Source organism: Alosa alosa, chromosome 1, assembly GCF_017589495.1.
Source record: "Alosa alosa isolate M-15738 ecotype Scorff River chromosome 1, AALO_Geno_1.1, whole genome shotgun sequence".
Taxonomy (NCBI): domain Eukaryota; kingdom Metazoa; phylum Chordata; class Actinopteri; order Clupeiformes; family Clupeidae; genus Alosa; species Alosa alosa.
In genome coordinates, this window is record NC_063189.1 from 27808574 (window position 1) to 27826202 (window position 17629).

The 17629-nt window shown below is 43.5% G+C and overlaps 3 protein-coding genes across 8 annotated transcripts; 1 reads left to right on the forward strand and 2 right to left on the reverse strand.

Moving 5' to 3' along the window:
• Nucleotides 1-94: 94 nt before the first annotated feature.
• Nucleotides 95-11926, forward strand: LOC125293474 (collagen alpha-1(X) chain-like). Of its 3 annotated transcripts, none has more exons than XM_048241410.1 (6): nucleotides 95-391; nucleotides 7558-7643; nucleotides 8500-9064; nucleotides 9675-9755; nucleotides 9870-9950; nucleotides 10042-11926. In XM_048241410.1, exons 2-6 carry the CDS (start codon nucleotides 7617-7619, stop codon nucleotides 10962-10964), a joined length of 1677 nt encoding a protein of 558 aa, XP_048097367.1. In that variant the 5' UTR covers nucleotides 95-391; nucleotides 7558-7616; the 3' UTR covers nucleotides 10965-11926. The 3 variants fall into 3 exon arrangements, with proteins under 3 accessions (XP_048097367.1, XP_048097359.1, XP_048097375.1); XM_048241402.1 differs by having other exon boundaries at nucleotides 95-297; XM_048241418.1 differs by lacking the exon at nucleotides 7558-7643.
• On the reverse strand, nucleotides 2021-5146 carry proca (protein C (inactivator of coagulation factors Va and VIIIa), a). 3 transcript variants are annotated; one of them, XM_048241442.1, is made up of 10 exons: nucleotides 5047-5145; nucleotides 4771-4869; nucleotides 4528-4608; nucleotides 4190-4347; nucleotides 3794-3818; nucleotides 3599-3709; nucleotides 3362-3502; nucleotides 3119-3240; nucleotides 2820-2937; nucleotides 2021-2651 (listed from the first exon to the last, which is right to left on the reverse strand). In XM_048241442.1, the coding sequence occupies exons 3-10, from the start codon at nucleotides 4592-4594 to the stop codon at nucleotides 2098-2100; spliced, it is 1296 nt and encodes a 431-aa protein (XP_048097399.1). In that variant the 5' UTR covers nucleotides 4595-4608; nucleotides 4771-4869; nucleotides 5047-5145; the 3' UTR covers nucleotides 2021-2097. The 3 variants fall into 3 exon arrangements, with proteins under 3 accessions (XP_048097399.1, XP_048097408.1, XP_048097416.1); XM_048241451.1 differs by having other exon boundaries at nucleotides 4771-4889; nucleotides 5047-5134; XM_048241459.1 differs by lacking the exon at nucleotides 3362-3502 and having other exon boundaries at nucleotides 5047-5146.
• On the reverse strand, nucleotides 11905-16929 carry saga (S-antigen; retina and pineal gland (arrestin) a). Of its 2 annotated transcripts, XM_048241499.1 has the most exons (16): nucleotides 16767-16929; nucleotides 16509-16581; nucleotides 16327-16387; nucleotides 16090-16134; nucleotides 15679-15878; nucleotides 15436-15495; nucleotides 15140-15207; nucleotides 14885-15020; nucleotides 14426-14510; nucleotides 14260-14332; nucleotides 13861-13998; nucleotides 13305-13382; nucleotides 13127-13141; nucleotides 12941-12993; nucleotides 12749-12758; nucleotides 11905-12446 (listed from the first exon to the last, which is right to left on the reverse strand). In XM_048241499.1, the coding sequence occupies exons 2-16, from the start codon at nucleotides 16554-16556 to the stop codon at nucleotides 12344-12346; spliced, it is 1173 nt and encodes a 390-aa protein (XP_048097456.1). In that variant the 5' UTR covers nucleotides 16557-16581; nucleotides 16767-16929; the 3' UTR covers nucleotides 11905-12343. The 2 variants fall into 2 exon arrangements, with proteins under 2 accessions (XP_048097456.1, XP_048097466.1); XM_048241509.1 differs by lacking the exon at nucleotides 12749-12758.
• Between the last annotated feature and the right edge of the window lie 700 nt (nucleotides 16930-17629).

Below are 17629 nucleotides of genomic sequence, written 5' to 3' on the forward strand. Positions count from 1 at the left end.
CAGGTAGGAAGGGTGCTGTTTTGTAGATCAGATTCACCGCAATGTTCACAGCATCTTTCAAAATACACTTGGTCTTGTTGAATGTGTCTCAGGCAATGTATTTGTTTAATTTTATACCCCAACACCTTCCAAGACCACCACAATTTGCTGTGTTTGTTTGTGGAGGTATCTGGCTTGTACAGTATAATGCCATCTTTCTCCCCCATGATTATGTGAAAAATGCCCTTTCAGTGGTGGAGCCAAACCCAGGTTTCTGGACCCAGCTGGAGAAATATGAGCAGGAAATAAAACCAGGAGGTCAGAGGACAGCAACCCCCTCATCCACCCTCCATCCTGATTTAGTCTGTCTCCCTCCATCCTGATTTAGTCTGTCTCCTTCTATCCTGATTTAGTAAGTATAAGTACTCTTTTGATCCCGTGAGGGAAATCTGGTCTCTGCATTTATCCCAATCTGTGAATTAGTGAAACACACTCAGCGAGGTGAAGCACACACAGCGCAGTGAGCTGCCTGCTACAACAGCGGCGCTCGGGGAGCAGCGAGGGGTTAGGTGCCTTGCTCAAGGGCACTTCAGCTGCTTTCTACAGGTCGGGGTTCAAACCGGCAACCCTCTGGTTACAAGTCCGGAGTGTTAACCAGTAGGCCACGGCTGCCCCTAATCTGTCTCTCTCCATCCTGATTTAGTTTGAATCCCTCCATCCTGATTTAGTCTGTCAGTCTGTCTATTTAGTTTACCCCTCTGAAATTTCAGAAATAGAGTTTATCCATCTCTTTTTAGAGTTTATCCACCTCTCAAAATAGTTTATTCACCAATTACAACTGTTAACATTTAAAAATCACACTGTATTATCCACAATCAACTCTCTAGGAACCACTTAATACCACTTGTATTGTTATAAACATTGGACAAGAACCTTCACCATCATCAAACATGTTCTGAATGGCTTTTCTAAAAATCTGATACCGCATGGCGCAGTCCACCTTGCCACATAGTTTACCCACCTCTTATTTTACCACTACATCCCTGGTTGTCACACCCAGTAAGACCTCTCGAAAACCACCAAACTATCCTTATTTAAAATACTTACTGTACCTGTTGGACTTTACACCAAACCTTGTACATGCTTGTACAATCATTGTTAATGTACATGCTGATGACTATCACAATTTGTTTTTATTTGGTAGGACGGTAGGGCATTTTTTTAAATTAATTTCACACCAATGCAAATGCATAAAACCCAAGCACTACCTCCAACTGTCTGCTGAGTGACTGCTTCCATGGAGGTGACAGTCATCACAGTATAAATTAAGTGGAACCTAGCGGTTAATGTAATCCCATTATAGCTTTTGTTGCAACTTTTTAGGGATTCACCTGTATTGAAACAAAAGTTTTAAACCCAGACAAAATTACTAGTCTGGACTTTGTGTCTGGTTATAGAGTCTGGTCACTCACACTCATTGGGAGACCTTTCCATCACTAGCATGATGATGGGCATATATATAGCTTAATTTTGAAATCCTTGGTCCAGCCTAACCAATCACATTGATCAGGGATTCACAGTGTTATTTCCTACCTAGCCTGAACTTTACAAACTGATAATAAATAGCATTGGCCCTCAGGAAACAATGTATGTGGGCATACCTTTGTTGTAAATAAAAGTAGGCTACACATTCTTCTGACTGAATTTTTTTATGTTTGTAGACGTTGCTACTACTACCATTTACCACAGCCACTTTCGATTTAGAAACTATAGCATCATCCCCTCTCCTCGCCAATTGGGCAGATCATCTGCCGACCAATGGAAACGTTAGTAAACTATGTTGTTCCAGACCAGTATCTCCCTAAAAGGACATCTAGGTTGGCGTGGCCAGGCTACAAAATTACTGGGTTGATTACGGAATGTTTACATTTAAATAGTCAATAAGTCATTACTTACAACTGAAATTGCTTTACAACAACACAATAACAATAACACAAGCCATTAAGGGCTATTGTCATTAAAAACATATACCAAAACCAAATCTCTTTCAATAATGGGACTCTTATTTTTATTACATTTTATGCTGTTTCTGATGACAGCAAGAGATGTGAAGCATGCCTACTCATACTTTGCACGAACTCTATCTATCCACTTTATGTAGTTAGATACTTTAGTGTAAATGCCAAGTTTGTCTTTGTGACCACAGCCTTCCCCCCAAGACACCAAACCAATCAGAAACCAGGTCTTGCGATACTCCACCATCATTGGCCCACCGCTGTCCCCCTCACAGGCGTCCTGTATTTCGCCCAACACACCGGCACACAGCACGTTTTCGCTCACATTGTTTATCATCGTTTGCTGGCATACGGCGTGGTCCACCAGTGGGATTTTGATGAAGTTGAGGGCCTTACTGTAACGCCAGTCTGTCTCGTTCACCTTTCCCCAGCCTGTTACAATGGTGACTGTACCGTTGCGGTGAAGCACCCCTTCGGCTAGCCCTCGACTCGGCAAGCAGGCTGGTAGGATGTAGGTGGAGTATTTCACTGGTTCTGCCAGGCGCAGTAGTCCAATGTCATTGTCTACTGATATGCGGTCGTAATTCGGATGTGGAATAATGTCTGCCACCGGCACAGTGACCTCTGAATCCTCCTTCTTGCTGCGCACATAGTCACCTGTGGACACACCAGGCAGTCAGTCCTTCAGCTGAAAGAGTAATTCCACAAACACAGTCGCACTCACACTCACAAAGTGACTACAGCCAAGGAGGGATGGGCAATGGTGATGGGAAAGGAAGGTAACAGCAACATTGTGAGGAGGAATGGTCAAGAAGGTCATCATACCTAATCTGACACTGAAGCGAGTATGGTGTTCCAGACAATGAGCAGCAGTGAGGACCCAGCTCTTGTCTATTAGAACTCCCCCACAGTGAAATTTCCCAGACGAACTGAGTAAAAGAGCCTATGACATGGGAATGGATGTGACAAAACATCAAGTGTGACAACCATGTAAAGCAAAAAAAATCATAATTCCCATCAATTTCACAGACTGCTGCTCTCAATAGCCATTTTTGGTATAGTTGTTATAGCTATAGTATGCTATATTTGATTGATTGGGAGGTCAGGACTAGACAGTGCTGTACCTGCCAGGGACTCTCTCCCCTCATGCCTGCTTCTCCCCCGGTTACCCATGGCATTATTCCTTCCATAGGCCCTGTATTGAATGCGGACTTGTGTATCAAAATCCTTCCGCAGGCATGGTTATCTATGAAACACAAAATATGTACAAGACAGGGAGACAGAGAGAGAGGGAAATATGCCTGACGTTGTTGTGGTATAATAGGCAGGAACTAAAATCATGCAGGGACATGAGGAGATAGGCTTACTGATAGGACTACAGGTTCTGGAATTTTCATGAAGACTGAATCCTGGGAGACAGCTACAAGTGCGGACCAGGCCATCAGACCTCAAATTACACTCATGGTCACAATCGCCATTTTTCAGAGAGCAGTTAGAGGCTGTGCTGGCTAAAACAGGGTAGTTCAGATGTAAGTCATGTATGTTCGGCAACACTCATTGAAGATCAGACAGCCACAAGATAAATCTATGACCATGTAGCTTACGCTGATTACAGTATCTCCCCTCATAACCAGGATGACAGAGGCATTCAAAGGACTGGAACTTGTCCATGCATGTTCCATTGATGCATGGATTGGGCTCACACTGGTTACCATCTGAAAACAGACAAGAAGACTTGCAAAATACAGAGTCAGTGTGGTGCCTATGTATATTTCAGTAAATACAAAGACTTTACCAACCTGTGTACACAGTCCAAAACTCCAGCTGAAAAGAGATATTTCCATTATGGCCACATGATTTGAATGAGAAGGAATGGCAGCATTTGGATACATATTTAAAGGACAGAGAGTAGAAGTACTACTATACTTGAGGAAGTGCTACTGTTTTGGAGCCTCTTTTAACCGTTGGTTAAAGTGGTTTGAAGTAGTTGTGTGTGGAAAAGCAATACTTGCATGTGCAAAGTAAAAAGGCATCATGTCACTGCACTGAGTCAGCTGAATTCACACACTGGCTCTACCTCCAGATTCTGTTGTTTTGCCAAATAGCCAATAAAGGAAAAGCAAGCAGTTGTTCTCTCTGATCTTGGGCTGCTCACTACCAATGAATAATGGCTATTTCTGTACAGATGAACACACCGTTGCCTCTCGGGTCAGGAAGATCTCTCTGGCCTCCTCAAAGTCACAGATCTCTTCGACACATTCACGTTCTTTCGATGGGGGTCTGAGCTCCTCGAACACGCTATTAGCCCGTTTGGAGCGCAGAAGTGAATGTGCCTGTGGTCCACTGTAAAAGACTATTTCAAAGACTCCGTGAGAAATGAGCAGCAGATAGATACTATTTGATTGTTTAGAAATTTCAGCACACATTAGCATATAAGCATTTCTGCCATGTCTAACGATAGATGTTGATAGGACCCCCCCCCCCCTCCACAATAATGCACTTGTAGATAAACCCTACATAATTCCTGGCTTACCTGATCTGCTATACGCACTCACAGACCACAGCACAAGAAGACACAAGCAGAGCAAGGGTCGCCACATGATGGCTACAGAGCCTGTATACACATCAGATTCCAAACACATCAGAGCATTTGTCAACACACTTTAGTCTATTCCTAGTCAACATTTTGTGATGGACATACATTCAATACAAACGTTTATTACTGTTTTAAAGATCATCCCTCAAAATTGACTGTTAAAAAAACTGTTGATCTTACCAGGTTACTGAGTTTATTGCCGGGCACTAGATGCAGAGCGTGCAAGTGGTATGAAGGTGGACTATCCAGTACCTTGCCTCAGCTGAGCTGCGTATCAATCTAATCCACATAACATTAGTCTGTGAAATTGCAACAAACACTGCAACGTTCATATAACAACAGTTACAGCGAACCTGATTCCAGAAGACCAGTACATGAAACCAGAATTATACTTAGTCACTCACTATTGGCAAGTCAAAAATATAATTTATATGGCAGAAGTATCTTTCTACTTACATTTTGAGAATAAAGGAAGGTTGTGGATGACAGATGTGATGTTTAAACAGCGTTAATGACTAACTTCAGATGTTGACTTAAAGTCCACAGTCTGTCTGCTCCTGTTCTCGTAATGTGCAAACCCCCACTCACGTTGAGGCCCCTGAACAAATGCAGTTTGTAAAATATTGACAGTTATCCAAATTAATCAAATGTCACCTAGAGAAATCATCTAACCTCCTTTGACACGGATCATTAGGATACTAAAATGCAGCAAACTGATTAATAGAGTAGTTAATTAAATAATTAACAAAAATAGAATAAATGTCAGACTAAACACCATGTCCTGATAAAGGTGTTTCACAATTTCACGCGCAGTCACCCATAGTTTGCTTGGTTTTCTCCCCCTTGTTGTTCATTGCAGTTGTCTTAAAAAATCTGCCGAGATTGTACTGTTGGTTTAGCTTTAAAAACAATTCAGTGAACACACCCCTTAGTGAAAACATAAAAACATAAAGTCAAATTAACAATAGAAAACTAGGGATACAAAAGTATTGGCATTTGCACTAAAAACAAAAGTAATATCACCTACATTGCAGGGAATGTTTGAGAAATTGCCACTTTTCAAAGTCTTTATGTTTTTCATAAAGAAAATACGAACAGAATTTCTTGAATACCGTACAGGTAACTCTGATTTATATTCTGTAAAATATTTTCCTCATTATGGTATTCCTGACATGGGTCTTTGAATGGCAAATGTCTCTTCATTTCAGATGACATCCTGTGGTGTATCTGGCTTCACTTTATGTTGTCCTATGAAATAAAGTTGATGGAGGCCCTCCAGTTGTCCATAACACATCTGCTTCTGCTATGCTGTTGTTCTCACCCTCTTACATACCCTAAGCCCTCTTTTCCTCATTATTCTACTCTCCTAGACTGACCACTGGCCAAGTTCAAGGTCTCCCCTTGTATGGTTTCCTCTTACTGTGACTTTGTTGGGCCCCTTTGGGTTTTTTTTTAGCTTTAGACTCATGGAAACACCTAGAAAGAGAGGCAAAGTACAACCACACTGGACCACCAATTATTCCAACTTAGTAACATTTTTAAGTGGTGCTTAGTTATTCAGAGGACAAAGGAAGGACATTTAATCTTCCACTGACTCTGTCCTCTCAGAAAGCATTAACTCATCCTGTTGTGTGGAAACAAGAGCGGCTGCTTGTTCTTTTAAAGGAGACAGGGTTGTCACAATGTAACATAAATCACCCGGCCTGCTCAAATTTAAACGTCTATTCATCTGGAGACCCCAGTAAACACTAGGATAGAAAAGCTGGTACGCAGGGCATGTACTTACTCCTCCATCTCCCTTCAGTGGAGGGATGAGGGAGCACACAAAGAAGCAGCGGAGGAGCAGGGGAACAGGATGAGACGTGCCACTTGAGGACTTGTCTCCATTTGTCTGCGGGTGTGGAAACGAGGACACTCATTAGGGCTGGGCTCTCACTCCGTTGTGTGGGCTCGGGTGTCTCCTGTTTGATTCCATTGTCAGGGCGGATGAAAAGTGCAGACTCAGGTTGCACAGATGGGGGCAGAGAGCGTAAGGCAGGCCTGGCCGTCAGGAAAGGCTGTCCCGTGCCCATGGGCCCTCAGCAGTTTTGGCTGAATTGGTCAGGGGTTAGTCGGTGAGGGTTTGGTAACAACAGAGCTTTGCCAGTTCCAGGATAACTTCTGTGCTTCTTGGTAACTGACGTGCCGCAGGTCCCTCGTGGATCAGGCCTCTAAAGGGGTGGCTAATCTGAGAGGTCTCTGACAGGGGCCCTGGGAATTAGAGGTGGGAATTCTGTAAGATGTAAATTCAAGGCTTAAAGTTGTCAGACACTGAGAATGAATTCAGATGGGTGCCAGGCTGTTTAAGATTTGAAAATAGATTATAAGATGTAGTTGCTTTGAAAGTCCCTGATAACTTCAGGCGCAGTAATGTTTCTTGATTTAAGTACTAAAGGATTAGCATCACTTGCATTTGACATGAGGAGTCACAGGTGTTTAAACTAAAATCAAGATATATGACAATCCTTGAGGGCTCTACAACAGACCTGGTGACCCTTAGCAAACAAGCGGAGCAATGGTGGCGAGGTGAGGGCCACATAGCAGGGTGTTGGCAGCCTATTTCATACCGGGTCCTGTCTGGGACAAACACATGAGCCTAAGTAGGCCACTCAGCAGGGATTGTTTTCTCCAGAGTACAACTACAACACTGTCCATCTCCACAGGATTCACTTCCAGTCTGAGGCCTTTATCTACATACATATCAGCACTCTAGGAGGAGGCCGAAGGAGGGATAGGACTTTAATTCTTAGCTTTTATTTTCAATGATTTGGTCAATGCTATTGAGATCACCTTACTAGACTGCCTTTGATATTCTGTGTCAGGCACAATGTGATATCATACCCGTCCCATCCACATTGTGTTCGGACCTACATAGAGATGGTCAGGTTGCAAACATGTTTTTTTCCCCTTCTTTTTTGACATTGTCAGGTGGAGCTTATAAATTCATCAATGATTTTGTCCTGTGCTTCACTTCACATTTCATCTTGATGATGGCTCACAGCTCCATTGCGACAGTAAGTGAGATTCAGAATCACCTACCAATCATGGGTTTGATTGACACAACTGACAGGCAGTGTGTTCTGGTTTGATTTGTGTAATGCTGGAAAGATTGTATAGTAATTCAATTATCATCAATAATTTTGGTAATTGGTTTATTAGTCACTGTATGGATGATTGATATGAAGTTATTGTGAAGACTGATCTCTTTCTGGTTCATTGTTGTCAACTGACCTGTCAACACTGTGATGCTTGATAAGGAAAGGATAGATTGCATGGACCGATTTAACAAATGCACCATGCAGAACACTGGTTTGACTAATCAGTGATTTATCACATGAATTTGCCTGCTGGAACCTTTCATCCGTGAATATAAAAGCATATTTTATAATGGAAAAGCAATGATAGACATAATCTTTGCTATGGTTGTTTACTTCCTCTGCCAGTGTTTGTTAGTTTATCAAACACTGGCAGTTTGTTAGAAATGTTTGTTAGTTTGTTAGAAATGTTTAAGCAGAGTACGAAGGCTGATGAAAAATAGCTGATGTAAAAATGCAGGGGGAAATTGAATGTATTAACTCACTAACATTTTGCAAAATTACTTATTGGTTCAATTACTTGAACTTTGTCAAATAATGTCCTGATAAAAATCTTGAACACCATCCTAGAAAATCCTTTCAGATTAATTAGTAAGAGTGTCTGATAGGGATTCAAAGTTTAGCCCTCCAATCTCATTATTGTCATCATAGTTTGTAAAGGCCTCCTTTTTCAGCTCCCAGGAATCCATACTAAACTCTCTCTCTCTCTCTCTCTCTCTCTCTCTCTCTCTCTCTCTCTCTCTCTCTCTCTCTCTCTCTCTTCATCATTCTACAGAGGATGTGGGCTTTGTTCGGACTCTTCTCTTTGCTCCCCGTCTCTTCAGGGATGATATACAGACTTCCAGATGTTCCGTCTCCTCCACCTATCGGCTCTCCAGAAGGACCCGTTCCTCGGGGACATTCGTCACCCGGTAACTTTTTTATGCCACCCGATGCCTACCCAATGCCATCCGACAGTGATTCCATGACCATGGATGACTACACGATGGATTCTAGTGGCTTCCCCATGCAACCATTTGATGGTGACCCAATGGCATGGGAGGGCCAAGCCAAGCAGTCAGGTGGCTACCCCATGCCAATGGACCCAATGCCATTTGACCCCATGCCAATCGAGCCTGGCCACCACACTCCACCAAGGTGGAACAGGACCAAGGACAGCCGAGCAGGTAACCTGACACTGGACGGGGCGCCGTTGGGGCCGGACACGTCCTACTGTGAGATGCTCCTGGAGGCGCCAGTGCCTGCATCTATGAACGAGGTCCCCTGGTTCTGCATGTGTACACTGTGCAAGGGCAACAACATGGGCCCCAAAGGCGACAGGGGAGACAGGGGTCTACCAGGTACACGCCAGAGTTCAAAACTCACACTTCCAGTACAATTCTTATCACCTATCACAAAACTCACTCTTCCAGTACAATTCTTATCATTTCAGATTAGGACGGGTCGATTTGAGAAAAATAGCTAATTGCAATTTTTATGACAGATATTGCGATTGCGATTGTGATTGCGATTGTGATTGCGATTGCGATTGCGATTGCGATTGCGATTTGATTTGCAATATAATTTTTGAAAGTTAAGCTTCAGTTCAATATTTACTATGTAATGCATTGAAAAATGACTGAAATATTACTTCTTTTGGAACTTCTATTGACCTTTTTTGTAGTACATTCATTTTACTGCTGTGTGTGGTGCTTTTTAAAATGTTTGTACATTCATCTTATTACAGAAAGTAACAAAACAATCAACTGTGAGCTGAATAATTAATGAGGCCTTCATGATTTGCTTATTGCATTAGTTCAAATTGTGATTTTATTTCACACTTCTGATCGCCCATTCACATCTTCAGTCCCAGAGGAATTGTCACATATCTGTATACAGCACATATAGAGCTTTGTATGTTGTGTATTGCACAGTAGTTTTATCATTAACATATGGTCCCTCTCACGTTAGGGCCACCTGGAAGTCCGGGGAGACGAGGCTTGACTGGGTTCAGAGGTCGACCAGGATTTGTTGGTCGTCAGGGACCAAAAGGTAGGCAACACAGCCTCTCATTAGGACAATATGTTTTGAAGAGGGAAATGTGAGTCTTTTTCGATTCTTCTGTCTGCATTATAATGATTCAGCCACCTCCTTTCTTTCTGTTAGGTCAGAAAGGAGATGAGGGCATGAAAGGAGAGAAGGGAGACGTGGGATTCACTGGCAGCAAAGGATCTCAAGGCTTCAAGGGTGAGCTGGAAACTCACACACTAGAGTGTATGACTCATATCACAGTGTCTATCTGCTCACCTGTCCCTCTCACTCCACCTCTGTGTTCCAGGTGATAAGGGCGACCAAGGGTCAGATGGCCCTCCGGGTGCACAAGGGCCTCAGGGTGACACAGGCGTCTGTCCAGCAAGCTGCGATTCCATCCCAGGCCCACCGGGAGAGGCGGGACTTCCCGGCAGCGTAGGGGCCAGGGGCCTTCCTGGGATGGCGGGCCCACAGGGTCTAAAAGGACTGAAGGGGGACCCAGGTGACGCGGGGCTGCCAGGGGTCCCCGGGGCTGAGGGGCTTAAGGGAGACCAGGGGGCGAAGGGTGAGTGCAACTGCACAGACGGGGCAGACGGAGCTGATGGACTGCCTGGTACGGCCGGGACCAAGGGTGACAAGGGCACGATGGGTCCTCCAGGTGTCTCAGGGAGCGATGGCAAGAAGGGGGATAAGGGTGACATTGGCATGACCGGAGTGCCCGGTCCGTGCACGCCAGTCTTCCGATCAGCTTTCTCAGCAGCTCTGATCAGAAACTACCCACTACCTGACATGCCGGTGGTCTTCGCCCAGGTCATCTACAACTACCCAGGGAATTACGACCCCACAGTGGGGATCTACATAGCTCCCACCAATGGCACCTATGTCTTCAGCTACAACCTGCAGGTCTTTGGCAAAGTGCTGAAGGTCGGTCTCTTCCATAACTTCCGGCCTATTGTGAAGTCCACCGAACCCACTGACTTGGGCACTGTCGCTCAGCAGGTGATACTACACCTGACTTCGGGAGATATGGTGTGGCTGCAAGTCAAGGACATAAACACCAATGGCATGTACTCAAGCTCAGAGTCCAGCAGCACCTTCTCCGGCTTCCTGCTCTATCCCGATTCATGCGAGCTGCCACTCTTCAGAGAGTTTATGCCACTAATCAAAGGGACCTACTCATGGGGAGAGTTGGAAGTCCCGACCACCCCTATGCCCACCCCAATCCCCTAGACACACAACCAAACATCACCATCATATACCAGCCTGTACAATGCCATGTAGAAATACAAGCAGACCTGACCAAATAATATGTTGTTAGACTGCTCAGATAAATAATATTATTTTACAGGCCATTTAAAGGTGTGTTCACCACAAAGCTCATTACAATTAGATAATTGTCATATAAATATCTTACATTTGTTTCATGCAATTAATGTGATATGCTTCAACTGAACATGAAAAACAGAACTGCACAGTTCACCACACAACACAACATCACACAACACCAGTCCACTCCACAGCACCTGCAAACTGACAACCCAGCACATCAACTCTATAGGCTTCTGTCTACTGACTGATCTACAATTTGATACCTGTGTAGACCTTACATCTTAGACCAAAAATCCAGATCCACTCTTTTAATAAATAAGTGCATTACAGAGAGGCTTACAATAGAAGGGCATTTTACTACCCTTGTGTTGATTAGTGTAGTTTGGCTACCCATAGCACCTAGCAGTGCTGTTCCAAATGAAGCAGAATGTGTTTGATTTGGACATGCTATGTATAATCCTCTGAGTGACCTCTTATTCCAGTAATGTCCTTTCAGAACTGAGTGTGGTAGAATTGTGTTCTTAATGTAGAACATAGATAATGTATCACAACAGTACACATTAAAGCAGTAAGTTGCAGTTGTGATATCGTGAAGAAATTGGAAAGGAAAGTTTGGCTTTCACTTTGAAGTTTGGTCAAATTAAATATTAGAATGCAAGTTTAAATACATGAGAAAATATGCAGTGTACAGTCTGGAGGAAGTGGAAGAGGAAGTCTGTGTGGAAAGTGAGAATGAAAGAAACAAATGAAATTGAAATGTACTGTACAGTAGTTTCTTTTGTTTTGTTTTACTATTGTGCCATTGTGTATAGAGTGTATACATTGTGTACAAACTTTCTGAAATAAACCACTAAAGAAGATTATACCAAGTCCTGAGTGTCTTTATTGAGGTGTTCTTTCTGTGATATGAACTGCCCACCAATATATGAACAATATGATGAATAGCCATATTAACCTAATATGCCAAATCTCTAGTTTGACAAATACCTATCATCTACTGCCTACACATAAATCCACTTTATTTGCATTCCAAGTACAAGAACAGATACAAAGAATTAGGTTGATAGCAGGACAGTTCTTTTTTTACAATGACCCCTGGTGGTCACTCAATGCCAACACACAAGGTGCACAACAACATCTACAATCAACAGAGAAGCAGGTGTAAATATTCCAGGATATGCCTTTCAGTATGTCACAGTGACCACCTGAGACATTTCAGCACGGCTCTGACCCAGGTTGCCTTCGCTCGCTCATCACAGATGTCTCCTGCACGTCCCAGTCTAGGATGCCTCCTCCTCCACGTTGGCCTGCTCCTCGTCCTCAACCATGCCCTTCAGATAAGTGCGTTTGAACTCCTCAAACACCATTTCCTCCTCCGCCTCACTGTGCATTGGAGAGGGGAAACAGGAGATCAGAGCAAGCACAAAAGTGGTCAGTCAGTTGTTTAGATGAGTGAGAAGATAAGCTCATATTAAAGCTAACTAAAGGAGTGTGAGAAGGATTATAGAGAAGAGTTCAAGCACAGGTAGATCAGGGCCCAGGCAATAAAATGATAGTTAACATAGAGCTTCTCTCAGGGGCCCAACAGATTATACAATATCTCATTGTCTGCTAAGGATGTGTCTATGCAACAGTGAATGTATCTCATGAAAAGAGAGAACATCCTTTCACAAACAACTACCTACCTATCTTTCACTTCAGGGCGCATGAGGGGAAAAAGTAAATGACATGTAAAATGAAACTCTTCAGCACAAATATTTGTTGTCACACATACTTTCAGTATGAACATGCATACCAGCAAGAACAGACACAGACATAGGCAGTTACAGACACACACACACACACACACACACACACACACACACACACACACACACCTGCATCAGGTTTTGGGTGCATCAACTGAAATGGAAGCTCTACCCCAACCTCACTAAAAAAAAATGACAAAACACAGTCAATGTAAATATTAAAGTCACACAGAAATCACACAGAAATCTAACCTTTAAAATAATGATTCTACAAAGCAACCGTACCACCATGCCAAAAAATAGAAAAAAACTCACCTGGACCCCAACATCCTGTTAAAGATAATGAAATTAAAATGACATTATTTGTCAGGAAAATCGATAAAAGTACACCAGCACACAGATACCACAAGCAATCAATCACACTCACAGACACATACATACACAGGTAATATAATGCTAGTCTGTCTGACTAAACCAACCATAGTGAACCTACCCTCCAATGATGAGCTTTACCATAATTCGATAGGACACCAGAATGCCCAGCACCTCTTTCAGCACTCCCGGTTTAAAACTGCAGGAAGAGACACAACAGTCTGTTACTGAACACACAACACCTGCAAGGTGCCCTGTGGATAGTCAAACAGCCCTGGGCTAGTTTTACAAATTAGCACACAACATCCAATGATACTCAACTGAACTCACTAAACCTGTCAAGAGACAAAACAAGAGCCCTGGAGCTGTTTGTATAGAAGCCAAAACAACAATCCAGTATTCCATGTACAGAGGCCTTGTTTGCGGTGTCATTTTCACATAAAACACTGATAAACATCTCTTGCACCTCACCATATGTAATATATAGGTCTATTCATATAGGTGGTATATCCATGTCTCTGTTCCTAGGTATTGCCTTTTGCCTCTCACTCATTCATGGAGGAATGCTGACTCCATGGAGGGTGTGTCTGCTGTTGGCCCTGTGCTGGCCTCTGGGTGTGTCTGGGCAGTGCTGTGACGCGCTGGAGGATTCGGGCGTGACTGAACTGCACACTCACTAGCTGGAGGAGGCCAGGTTGGTGTCCTCGTGCTTCAGCTTGCCGTCCAGAGCAATGCCCCGCCGCTCGCGGTTGTGAGCCAGCAGAGGAAGCAGCCTATAGACCTTTTCCAGGCTGCCACCAGCATCCACTGAGTCTCTGAACAGGTCCACAAACCAAGACATCAGAAACATGAGGGACAGCACACTCAAGTTACTAACTGTTGTATTTTTCACTTTTATGAACTGCATCTATTTCAAACTTCTCTGTGCACATTTCGCTGTATTCACATTTGAAAACTTAAAACATCACATATATGTATAGAATCGCTCTTAACTACTGGAGCTTTGACTTCTTTAACAGCTATAATGCATAATGCATTACTAATGACTTATTATAAGTCATACTGCACATACATACCCACTGTCCTCAATAGCAACTGACTTCACATAGTTGTCATTGGAGTAAAGCACCACAGTGGCAATCTGGTCCACTACAGACAACAGACATAAACAATTCTGACATTCTGACAAATTAAATTCTGGCTATGATTGCAATCAGAATTAGACATGCAGCCTCTTTTTACCTGAAATAATAACATTCCTCACATTTTTATTGGAGGTGTTGTTGATTTTCACACGGACATTTATTGGCTGTCCATGATAGTACGTCTGTTGGCAAGATGGTGACATTAATTAGAGATGTGATCACATTTTTCTATTCAATCCAATTCAATACAGTCTCTAACCACCTCTCTAACCACATTTCTTTTCTGTAGGTCCAATCATTTTTTTCCCATTACGCCCACCTACATCTTGCTACCACATCTTTGAAAAGAGTTTGCAAGATTACATAGGGATATTGCATCTGTTATGATGTTTTATTGCAACAGCAAAATTATTCTGTGTTTGTATTGTCTTTATGAACCTGAATAATATAATATAATATAATAATAATGAAGCTGAAAGGTCAGTAAACTCTTTCAAAGACTGTTTGAATAATAGCTGTGGATTTGACACTCATTACTGCAGGAGGAGCCACTTACCTGTTTGTCCAGGCTGGCCTCCAGGTGAAGAGGTTTGTCCGACATGACAAAGTCCCGGGTGGTGGACACCGAGGGCGCTGGACCGTCCTGCTCTGGGGCGTACTGCACCTTACGGATAGCCAGAGTGACTGTGCTCCTGTGAAAGAGGAAGCAGAGGGCAACGGCTTGAGAGAGCTGGGTCAGAAGAGCCGAGTCTACGGCCCCCTGGGGACAAAGAGCGACTGAAGAGGTTTGGGTCTTTGTCTCTTTACTGACCTTTTCCGGACTTTGGCATCCTGGTTCTCGGCACTGAAGGCTTTCACCTCAAACTCTACTGCACAGTGCTGATAGGGGGGAAATCAACATTGAGCAGAAGGGTTCATGTAGGCACATAATGTTAATATACAGGTTAATATACATGTTAATGCCATTGTCGTGCTGAGGTTAAAGTTTTATCAGATATTTAACTTTAAACACTACAGTTATAAGTAGAAAGTTATCCAGCAAAAACCTAAGCATTTATTTCCCATACAAGGTAGAGAAATGTCTGTGGTGATTACTCCTGCTCTTACCTTCCCAACATCTTTGGGAGAAGGCTGCAATCCAACTGAGCAGGGTAGATTATCAGGAAACTGTAAACAAACACAATAAAAACATAAATGAAACATGAAATATACAGGCTTAGAGTTTCATGGAAAGAATGTTTTATTCAAACTGTTCCCCTTCATTAAGTTAAATTAATATGTGAGCATGAAGCATTAGTCGATATGCATAGTAAAATAAACTTTGTTCATAAGATTATTTACTGTGCTTACCTCAAAGAAGAAGGGGTAGGCGTTATCCCCGAGTTTTTTTAGGATCCTGTTTTGCACCTTGGTCAGTATCATCTGCTCCTTGTCCTGCAGGGCCGGGTACACCTGACGTGTGGATATGAAGATGTCCCGGCGGAACGCTATCCCCATCACATCCATGTCATCCCGGCCATAGCGGAAAGTGCAGGACAGAGTGACGAACACTGAGGGGCGCCAGAGAGAAAAATGGTCAGTATTTATGTGTGAGGACACTTGTCTCGTAAAGAGTAACATGGTAAAGGAGTGACTGCTATGCTCACATTCTATTGCATTACATTGTGTTGTCAGGATTAAATTCAGTGTAAAAACTGAAAAGAACCAAGTCAAGCATGGTTAAGATGGCAGAAATGGTTAATGTGAGTGAAAAGCACAAACCTTTCTTGCCCTGCAGCACCTCAGGATCAACCAGAATAACACCATCTAGTTGGGGAAGATGAGAACAGCCAGGTTAACATACCTCAATGGACTGACCCTACATACTGGAGAAGGTGAAAATATATATATTTAAGCAATTTTTTTCTCATGACAATTTTAACAATCTTCTGATTTAACAAAAATCGGATGACATTTGTTGATGTACTTATCCGTGATGGAATGAGTTTTTTAACTCACCCACAACTTCTATGGAGTCAATGCGATCAACAAAGTCCCTCTTCCCCATGTACACGCCAACCTATTTACAAAAGACACCAAAAGATTCAATAATGTTTAGCGTATAGGTCTATCTCACATGCCAATATTTCAAAACATAAACCACTCTTCTTAAGAATCAATAGCCAGTCAAGAATACCAACCGACTTGTCCTTGGAAATCTTCTTGAAGATGACATGGCTGGAGCTCATTTTGGTGAACTGGAGGGTCTGAAGTCTAAAAGAGAAATAAAACTACACATTCAGTTTCATGTTGTTAAAGGCAGAAGCCATCCTGCTCCAGACACTTCAGCTACCCATGGCCTGTACATAAGGTAGAGCCATTTAAGAACCCAAAGACTTCCAAGGGTCCTGAGTATGGCATCAATCACTGCATTGTTACTGAGGCACAATCCCACTGACCTGAGTTAGAGGAGGACCAACTGTGAGAGGTGTGGACAGGAACAGAGGTGCCCCCTGCTATTTGTACCCGGCTTGCCCAACTGTCACTTTTAACCAATCGGGTCGACCCCTTCTTCAGACGACACAACGGTACCCTTCCCTCACCAGACGGTCTGCAGGTCACTGTCACGTAATGTCGCCTGCCTGCTGTATTTGGCTGAGCGGATTGAGACGGTTCCCTCTTACTCAGCACTAGTAGGAGATTACTGACCCTCAAGCACACGGATAAATGCTCTGCAGTCATAGCTGTCACGCGCCGGGCCCAGTGGTGAGCTGCCCTCATGTTCCACGCCGCCACATTCTCCCCAAGCGCCTGCTGCCCTACGCCAGCAGCAACAGGCATCGCATGCACACATGTGTCCCCTCGGCTGGTGCATGTGATGGGATGGAAAGGCTCAGTATGCATACAGTCCTAAGTAAGGTTAAGGGACTCAAGGTCTGACACCCAACAGAATGTGAGAAAGAGGGAGAGGTGGAACACAGGATTCTGTACGCAAAACTGCTGTATGAATGATACAGATAGGTAAAGGGAATTTCACATGATCAAATCTCCATAGCAGTGGAATAGGCTGCTTATTTTCAAACACTAGAGGATATTTGGGCTTCACTGTCCTGGGAGAACACACTATAATTCACAACCAGGACAAGCCAAACATGAACCTTCTGATTACCCTTGGGGCAGCCGTGGCCCACTGGTTAGCACTCTGGACTTGTAACTGGAGAGTTGCTGGTTCGAGCCCCTGACCAGTGGGCCGCGGCTGAAGTGCTCTTGAGCAAGGCACCTAACCCCTCACTGCTCCCCGAGCGCCGCTGTTGTAGCAGGC